Below are 10,405 nucleotides of genomic sequence, written 5' to 3' on the forward strand. Positions count from 1 at the left end.
TTTAACATTAATTTAATAAACAACATTAAGCATTAATTTTACCTGTACCCAATGATTCTCGTTAACAAATCCAATTGCTAGTAAAGACTGCCCAAAGGTCTCTTTCGATGGTGATTTGTTTAGCGGGAAAAATGTCATATTCAGATTACGAGACAACGACACCAATATGACATTATATAGTGTTGCTATCACGTAACCCAAGTCTGGTAAAGACATCCACTTATCTTTTCCTTGAGCACCCAATTTTGATATTTTCAATGAGTTCCGCACTGATTCAACATTGTCATCAAAAACATTAGAATAAACATCTTTATGTAGACCAATCTCTTTATCCAATTGTGATCGAACTAAAGCCCAAGATTCTTCGGTCCAACCTAGCAATGCTGCAATTGCACGAAACCCACAATTTCCATCAGCCACAACATCTACTATGTCCTCAATATACGGACGTATATAAGTAGGAAATTGTGTCTTAAAAGAATGCTGAGATGATTGAGATTGTTGCCTTGCAGAACGTTGAGATGATTGAGATGGTTGCCTTGCCTTTGCAGATTCTTGAGAGGCATCAACATACTCCCAATATGAAGGATCACGAGGAGTATCAAATTCTTTTTTCTTTTTACCAGCTCCTTTGGTTCTCACTTTCTCTAGTGGTGCAAGTATTGATGTGGTGTGTGGAAATACAACTTCACGCACCTTTGCCTTGAATATCCTTTGACTTATAATATCGTGTGTCTTCATGTACGCTTTCATTGCTTCCAACTCTTCAGAAAAGTCATAATCTGATAAAGATTCTTCATCCTCTAATTCATGTGCAATGCTTAACTGTTTCCAAAAATCATGAATGCTATCTAAAGGGATAGCATTACCATTTATCTGCAACTTAGCCAACTCACAAGCACATGGTAATCCATGAGTTGTTCTAATTGAACAACCACATTCTGTTTTGTTAGTGCCTACAATCTTCACCCTTTCCAACTGGTTATCAATTAATTTCATACACTTTCTTGATACACAGTGATGTAGATTTTGAAAAAATTGATATTGAATTTAAAAAAATAATAAAATAAATTTTGAAAGTTTAACTTAATGAAAAGTTCGAAACTTACATACATTTCGAAACTTTGGTGAAAATGAAAACTTTCAAAGAACAAAATGCATTTCGAAACTTTGGTGAAAATGCAAACTTTCGAAGTACAAAATGCATTTCGAAGATTTGTATGTTTCGAAACTACATTTCGAAGGTTTCATCAAAAGCCAAATGTTCGAAGCATAACTCTATTTCGAAACTTTCAAATGCAAGCAAAGTTTCGAATACTGTCTATTTCGAAAATTTAGCATTTATCCAAAGTTTCGAAAATTTGTCTTTTTTTAAATAAACTGCATTTCGAAGGTTTTAAAATAGCAAAAGTTTCAAGTAACTTACTAAAATTCATTTCGAAAATTTAAACTTTCGAATCCAAACATTTTTTTTTGTAAATTTTCGAAGGTGGTGGGGTGTGAAATCTGAATAGTAATTTTTAAAATAATATTATACTGTTTTACAAAGGGGTATTTTAGTCTTTAAAAAATACTGGGGGGTGGCAGGTCAAATTGGGGGGGTGCCTGGTACAAAACTCGAATACTTATTGTTTAATTCTATGACAATTTTAATGGAATTTTGGGTCATACTTTGTTAAAATCATTGAGTCCATGTGATGCATATGCATTTTGTTGTCTTGTTGTTATTAGTGCAACTCAATGGAATGTGTCTTCTGACAATATATACAAGAAATTGATCTCAGTTAAGTTGAGCATTGATACTATTGTATGCTTATTTTGACCTCAAGAATAGATGAATACTTGGACAATTGAAAATTAGTTCCAAATTTGTTAGAATTGAAAACCAAATCTATAGCTCAATGGCAACAAAATGTAATGATTTTTAAAATTTTGGTTATACTTTTGTACATTGTTTTGTTTTCGGATTAATTAGAGTACGTATTATTATTATTTTTATTCTCTTTACTGGTTTTTAATAAATAAATTATTAAAAAAACTTATTCTTTTTTAAATTTTGTTTTCATTAATTCAAATTTAATTTAATTATTGTTCAAGTTCACTGAGGGAAAAATAATCGTTTTTCGACTAACAGTCATAATTCTTTTTTTGGTCTGGCAGTCATAAAATTTAAATCTATGTAAAAAGGAAAACATGATTTGAGCATAAAAATGATAATCTTATTTTAATTGGTTTTATTTATTGAAAATTTTACCATGTACCCCTTACATTTTACCTTTACCCTCACAAATATAAGGAAATAATATTTTTTCCCTCGTATAAATTTTAATATTTATAAAAGAATTCAATTTTACCAAAAAACTTAAAAAAAAGTTTTCCCGTACACACCATGTATTCCGAAAAACTATTTTTAAGTTTTTTGATAAAGAAGTTATATCTCGGAAATCTTTTTTCAAATTTTTCGATAAAGAAGTTATATTCCGTAAACTTTTTTCTATCTTTTTTGGTAAAGAAGTTACATTCTGGAAAACTTTTTTCAAATTTTCTGATAAAGTAGTTATTAAAAACTTTTTCCAAATTTTTTTAAAAAGAAGTTATTTAAAAAAAAAAAAAATAGTGTACCGAAAACCTTCTTCACAAGTTTTCCAGTGCAGAAGAAAAAATTTTGGTATACACCAAATTCTTTTTTAAAAAAAGTAGTACCGAAAAACTTTTAAAAAAAATTCCGGTAAATCTTAATTTAAATTGATAAAATATAAAAAGAAAAAATCAATAGTATATTTGGCATTTTTAAAAATTTATGAGTATAGATACAAATATGGAGGTACAGAGTACATTTTTTTTATTTATTTAATCTAAGCATTTAAGAAAACAAACTAAATCAATCCAATTAAATAAAATAATTTCTCTTACCCATTCTTTTGGGTCATTTTGTGTTTAATTCATTTACTTTTTCAATTTTAATGTATTGCAACATATTAGTTAATTGATATTTTTTATATTACCTAGGCAATATAAACAAATATCGCGAAGTTCAACGATTTATTTATGTAATCGAGTTTCAAATTTTCGAGTTAGTTGAATTATTTTCAATTTTGTTTGATTAATTGTCAATCATACCCTAAACAGTGGTAACTATTGATAAGGACCATACTCCTCTCTCATGTTTGATAACCAAAGCCAGCACCATGCAAGTTCTCATTGTATGCACAACTCAAGGTCTAAAGGGAATAATATGAAAATTACTAAAATATAAACAGCGAGTACAGTTAGTTACATACAACATTAAAACTTAAGGAAAACACATAACAGAACAATATCGAAGTCTTTCTATGACATAAATATCCTAATTCTGGACAATATCACGGTGGCTCATACACCTAATATAACATACCTTAAATTTACGGCAAGACTGATGAGCCTGACCAACTAAACAAATTAGTAGTCATAATAAAATTGTCAAGATTATAGTCACAACCCTACATTCCTATATCCACAGTCAAGGGCGAGCTCTCTTGTTGCTGCAAGATGGACATTTGTATTGTTTGATATGTTCAGCCCTTGCCGGTGTTATCTTCACGCATTTTCCGTGAAACCACTTCTCACAGATGTCACAGCAAATCCAGAATTCATCAGCTGCATAGCTCTCTCCGCATGCCCCACACAATGTTTCTCCATGCTCTTCTTCATCTTCCTCGTCCACACCTAGACCATCCTCATCATTGTCCATTGATTGCATTTGCATTGGTTTTAAATTTTTTTCCTGAGATTCAGAACCACGCTGCATTTGTCAACCCAAAAGAGATAAAACCTTTAATTGCTAAATACCAATCAGAAACCGGATACCGCTCAAATAATTATAAATTACTTTCTAGCTCAAAAATATGGATTTGGATTCTCTGCAGTCAGAGATTCACAAATATGCCACAGTCGTGCAAGACCCGTCAAATCAAAATTAGACAATTCACTTTCTGACTTTGTAAATCAGATTAAAAATACCAATTTGAAACATGAATTGTCCAATCTTGACTGGAAGGTGATCAGAAAGTTCGGATAGCTTGACTGCGGAATTTCCCTAATGCAAGGAATCTAAATCCACCAAAATACTTCTACACTTTTGATTCAAATGTTAGCATCTACAAAACAAGTATTGCGCTACAGTAAATAGGAATATCTCATCATGGTCAATATCCCTTTCTCTAAACCATTGCTAACATACCCGAAGTTTTTTATAGAAAAAGTAATTCATTTCGTTGATAAAAGCTATGAAACTAGCAAAATATTACTATTAGAGGAAAGTAGTAAATGGTTAGTTTGATTCCAAGCATGCCTACCTTAGAGTTTGATTTGGACTTGTTGCTGCTATTATTAGAAACTGACATCTTTTCCTTTCCTTGATTCTTGGCCAACCCTGTAACAACTTCAAATATTGTTGGAAGATCATTTATCATATTAAATAGGCGCTTCCTGCAAGAAGATGATAAGTACATATTACTGAAAAATGAAAACTCAAATCAATTAATTTAGAGAAGGTAAACCATCAATGAATGACGAGAAAATTCAAACAGAAGCACTGCTAACAAACTATTAGGGGGCAGGATCAAAATCTTTTTAAGACATTGAATTAAAACAAAAGATACCCCTTTTACTAAAAGGAAAGAAACAATAGGTAAAAAAAATGAAAATTTCAACAGACTCTCTGAAATTATGTGCTGTAGTATTCATTCATATGTTACAACCCAGCAATTATGCAAGCAATAATAGTGGTATATTGCGAAAAAAACACTGTCTGCTATGAAATGTTTAAATAAACATCTTTCAACCATTCCATTGAGTTGCAGAAATAGCATGACAACAAAATGCATATGCATCACATAGACTCAATGCTAGTAACGAAGTATGACACCAACCAAAATCGATTAAAATTGTCATAAACTTAAATTCTTCAACAATCAGTTATTGTCCTTTAAACAGATATTTGAAAACTTCGGAATAGGCAATAAGAGACTTCCTACACTCATCTTTATTGGTTAGAAAACTATCCCTTTTGTGTCTAATCATTTATTTCTTACACCCTCATGTTCTGTTCACTCGATTCATATGAAAAACAAAGCAACATAAGAACATCATCCCAAAAATATGCTTGAACCTTCAGAGGTTTAAAATTTAGAAATAAAAAAGTGGAGACAAAGACCTTGAATCAGTGTGCTTAACCAAGCCTAAGCTATCTCCCTATCAAAACATCTCCAACAGTTATTTAATTAAAATAAAAACAACACAAACAAACGCAACTACGCAGAGCAAAAGTGCAAAACCGCAACTTTGTGAAAAGGTCAAGAAAAACAAGTACCTGTCAGCCTTGTCAAATCCAAACCTAGCACCAAAATAAAATGACACAGAAAGCAACCAAGCGTCACTGTGCACAGCAACCAAAGACAGCCAATCCTTTTCTTGCATCCCATCTCTAGCAAAGTTAATACCCAATGCTGGCTCTGGAAGCTCAGGAGGCACTTCCTCAGCTGGCAGATTCACCTCCCACTGCTCACTAGGAAATCCATAAAGGCAAAGATTTTCCTTCTCTGAATCACAAAGCTCGTGTAAATTTACTAACTCATATTAACAAAAACTAAAAAATACAAACAGCTATTTCCACTATGGAACTAAATCAGTACGGAGGAAACTGTAAAAAATACCAAATAAATCATATTACGTGCTGCATTGAATACAAAGAAAAATAAAATTTCTTAAGTTCGTTTCCTAGAAAATAGGTAAGGCAGCATGGGAAACAGCTTATATACGTCATTCAAAAAGAAAAAGAATACCAAAAAATAAAATTAAGGAGTCTAATTGAGCTATTGAGTACATTTTAGCTCACTCTATTCACAAATCACACAGGTACGTGCAGGCATATGCCACGACAAATGCAAGCAAATTATTTCCTCATAAGGTCGGTTGGAAAACAGAACCAACAAGTAGGGTCAAACCCAAACATGATGTGACAAAACCCTTGGATCCAATATACATCAAATTATTAAGGTTCAAATTTCAATTGAAAGTTTTGAGCAAATGAAAGATTAGTTAATGAGTTTAATGAGCATAGCCTGTCAATGCAAATCAATATTACACTAACATCCAATGAGAAACCACCATTTTCCATGCCATTCCCTCAATTTCAAAATACCCTTACAAAAGTGGAGTGATGTGGTAAAACAAATTATTTAAATTGGATGTTGGTGCAAAATCGGTTTACATTGACGGTGCAAATCCTATAAATCCTTAGTTAATTGATAATCTTCCCAAATATGGTAAGCATAGTGCTATTAAACTCCACACTGCACCAGATCTATTAAAACCAAAACAACGGAATAATACAGGCCAAGAAATGACCTAATTGAACAAAAATAAAGTTTTGTTTGTCAAATAAGATCATGGAAACTTCAAGTAACCTAAATACTTCTCTTCTATTTAGAATGTATCATTCTTAAGCAGAAACTAAAACTAAAATCAAATCATTTAAAGGAGCAATTGCATGAATTTTAGCTTAATACATTGCACATGTAATGCAACAACATATTTAAAATATGTGAAGCCATATATTTTACTATATATACTCTAACTATGTAGCATCCAATATCTTTTTAGAATTAAAAAAATATACTCATTCAATGTCATGTCATATCTACACTTCTTAGGGGTTTAGCTACTACGACATAAATACAAATAGCCCTGAAAGCATCTAGTATGCAGATAAACATGTTGCTTCTTTATTGTGACCCACCAAATGTAATTCATATGAATATAAAGAAAGAATCTTAATAGGAATGAGTGGAACATAGCCATCTATTATAGATTTATTTTACAATACTTAACATGAAAGTATAGTCATGTCAACCAATCAAACATTTTGGACCTATATACAATATACAATTAAACATAAAAATGAAAGTTGTAATTAATAGCTAAAAAACAGTAGAAGAATTTTCCAATTGAGATGTTTCCTATAAATGGTAGCATTTTGATTTTATTATCAATCTTCAATTCTTCATACACCATTAGATTCGGGGAAAATATAAACTAAAAAGAAACAATAATACAAGCTCAGAAATGTCGATGTAAATTATAGAATATAGCTTTAATAGTCATATAATCATAAACAAAAACCAATACAAAAGGGCCTAACAGTCAAAACCAGTGAAAGAAGCATGGAAAATTGTGATTAATTCAGTTGGATAATTGAATTAAACACAATTTTGACCGTGAATTGAATAAACCATGTACTCAACTTAATCAACCACGTTTTTTAACATTAATCAGGTGTCCCGGGGGTAGAAATAAAATGGGCGTATGAATATAATAATATAATAATATAATTACTTAAAAGCAAAAACAAGATTGTTGCAAATAAAAAAATAAAAAAATTCAGTAACGGTTTTTTGGCGAAAGTAAAAAGAACACGAAACGTAAACATAAAACAAGATATGAATTAAATTTTGACGAAATGAAACGTTACCGGGATCACACTGCTGATAGAACTCTCCCACATCTAGAGAAACACAAGAAATTAAAAAGAATTGTTAAGTTTTGAATTTCTTGCACACAAAAAAAAAAAAAAAAAAAAGTAGCGGGAGGATAAGAACCGGTAGTGAGGGCTTTAATTAAAGCAACTCTGCGACCCTTGAAATCCCGGAATACTTCTTCGACAGTACGAGGATTGTAAGGAGTACCACCGTCCATGGTTTTATTTTTTGGAGGTGAAAGTGAAAAAAGTGAAGAGAATGTGGATTTGTGGAGGGAAAAATCGATGGAAGAAACTGTTTGACCCTTCTCTCTCTCTCTCTCTCTCTTTTTCTTTTTCTCTCTGTTGTGTGTCCAAACAACAACAAACATGATTTGATTTTACTTTATTACTACCGGATTTGAATCGGGAAGAAGTGGATTGTGTTAACTGGATTTTATAAAAGCCCATCGAGTCCGTCAACCCGGTTACAGTTTTAAGTTTTTATCTCCTCTTCATTTTTTTTAGTCAGATTTTTTAAAATTAATTTTTTAAAAAATGGGATATAATTAACTATCATAATTTTACATCCACATTCAATCATAATAAAATATGTAAAATTTGTTTAAATTTCTTTTTTCAAAATATTATTGTTAAGAAAAATTATAAATATTTTAACATATAATTAATATATTAATTAATATTACAAATTTAGTTATTCAATAGTACGACACTTAAAATAAAATTTAAAAACTATAATTGCATGTGATGAAAAATACAAATCACACAATCATCGATCTAGTTGATGAGTCACTAGTTGAACAATTTAACTGTTGACCCAACTGACGTATATTAAAATTTTAAAATATAATCATGATAATAATATATTTTTAATAAAAGTATATATTTTGTTTTAAACTAAACTAAACAAATAAATTTTACATGAGTTGAAAATTAAAAAAAAAAAAAATTATAGTAGAAATAGATTTTTATTTGACTAATTTAATATAGAAAGTTGAAAATTATAACTGTTGTTTTTTTAAAAAATGTAACTGGTTGAATTTTAAAATAAATAACTTCTACACAGCCTTGAAATCCCGGAATACTTCTTCGACAGTACGAGGATTGTAAGGAGTACCACCGTCCATGGTTTTATTTTTTGGAGGTGAAAGTGAAAAAAGTGAAGAGAATGTGGATTTGTGGAGGGAAAAATCGATGGAAGAAACTGTTTGACCCTTCTCTCTCTCTCTCTCTCTCTTTTTCTTTTTCTCTCTGTTGTGTGTCCAAACAACAACAAACATGATTTGATTTTACTTTATTACTACCGGATTTGAATCGGGAAGAAGTGGATTGTGTTAACTGGATTTTATAAAAGCCCATCGAGTCCGTCAACCCGGTTACAGTTTTAAGTTTTTATCTCCTCTTCATTTTTTTTAGTCAGATTTTTTAAAATTAATTTTTTAAAAAATGGGATATAATTAACTATCATAATTTTACATCCACATTCAATCATAATAAAATATGTAAAATTTGTTTAAATTTCTTTTTTCAAAATATTATTGTTAAGAAAAATTATAAATATTTTAACATATAATTAATATATTAATTAATATTACAAATTTAGTTATTCAATAGTACGACACTTAAAATAAAATTTAAAAACTATAATTGCATGTGATGAAAAATACAAATCACACAATCATCGATCTAGTTGATGAGTCACTAGTTGAACAATTTAACTGTTGACCCAACTGACGTATATTAAAATTTTAAAATATAATCATGATAATAATATATTTTTAATAAAAGTATATATTTTGTTTTAAACTAAACTAAACAAATAAATTTTACATGAGTTGAAAATTAAAAAAAAAAAAAATTATAGTAGAAATAGATTTTTATTTGACTAATTTAATATAGAAAGTTGAAAATTATAACTGTTGTTTTTTTAAAAAATGTAACTGGTTGAATTTTAAAATAAATAACTTCTACACAGTTCATGGAAAAATAAATAAAATTACTAATTTTTAGAATATCAAATAAAAAATGAATGAATTATATTTCTAAAGGTTAATAATGATAAATATATTTAACAAAAAATTATAATAAAGAATACCAAATGTTACTATTTAAGTGAAAGTTTTAAGAAGATAAATGAAAAATAAGTCTATTTTTCCATTAAAGAAAAAAAGGAAGAATCTACATATATAGAATTTAAGGATAATGGAAGTTGGGCTTCAATGAAAAACTAGGCCAAAACCAAAAACTAAAACTAAAGAGTAACAAATGGCAACCAAGGAGGTAAATGTAACAACACCTGTCAAGCTTACCAACAAAACAAAAGGTGACTTACTCATGGTAACATCTTATTTAATCTTTTTTCTCTTAATTTTTGAAAAATGTTTCTCGAAGTTTTGTCAATGGAATCTTTCTTAATAATAGATTCATACTTCATTAAGATGATTATTAAGACTAGTCAAAAACATAAATAGTCATTTTTCTATTTTTTAAGAAACTGAACATTGTCATTATTGCACCTCCAATAATCCTCATTATAAAGATCAATTTATTGCCATTAAGTCATAAATTCATTATAATACTATGAAGTCACATCCTTATTTCCTTGTTTGTCACGTCATAGTCGTGATTTGAGATAAATATATAAAAATAATTCAAAATATTATAATATGTTTTTTAATGGTTTCCCAAACTTTTTTCGTGATTGGCCAAAACATAAAAGATTTTCCAATTGTTAACTCCATAATTCTAATCAACCAAACAATAATCATAGAATTCTGGTACTTCCAAAACATGTAATTTTGGATATGTTGTAGTAAACAATTGCACCTCCTTGTGAGGCAACTATATATACCCTTATTATCTAGCATCAATCTTACACTTTGGGACCAC

The 10,405-nt window shown here is 29.6% G+C and overlaps 1 protein-coding gene across 2 annotated transcripts; it reads right to left on the reverse strand.

Annotated features, from left to right (window-relative positions):
* Positions 1-3,222: 3,222 nt before the first annotated feature.
* Positions 3,223-7,926, reverse strand: LOC101493315 (PHD finger protein ALFIN-LIKE 4-like). Of its 2 annotated transcripts, none has more exons than XM_004498795.4 (5): positions 7,638-7,926; positions 7,511-7,543; positions 5,351-5,579; positions 4,335-4,467; positions 3,223-3,763 (listed from the first exon to the last, which is right to left on the reverse strand). In XM_004498795.4, exons 1-5 carry the CDS (start codon positions 7,885-7,887, stop codon positions 3,500-3,502), a joined length of 909 nt encoding a protein of 302 aa, XP_004498852.1. In that variant the 5' UTR covers positions 7,888-7,926; the 3' UTR covers positions 3,223-3,499. The 2 variants fall into 2 exon arrangements, with proteins under 2 accessions (XP_004498852.1, XP_004498851.1); XM_004498794.4 differs by having other exon boundaries at positions 3,223-3,781; positions 7,638-7,887.
* Between the last annotated feature and the right edge of the window lie 2,479 nt (positions 7,927-10,405).

Source organism: Cicer arietinum, chromosome 4, assembly GCF_000331145.2.
Source record: "Cicer arietinum cultivar CDC Frontier isolate Library 1 chromosome 4, Cicar.CDCFrontier_v2.0, whole genome shotgun sequence".
NCBI lineage: Eukaryota > Viridiplantae > Streptophyta > Magnoliopsida > Fabales > Fabaceae > Cicer > Cicer arietinum.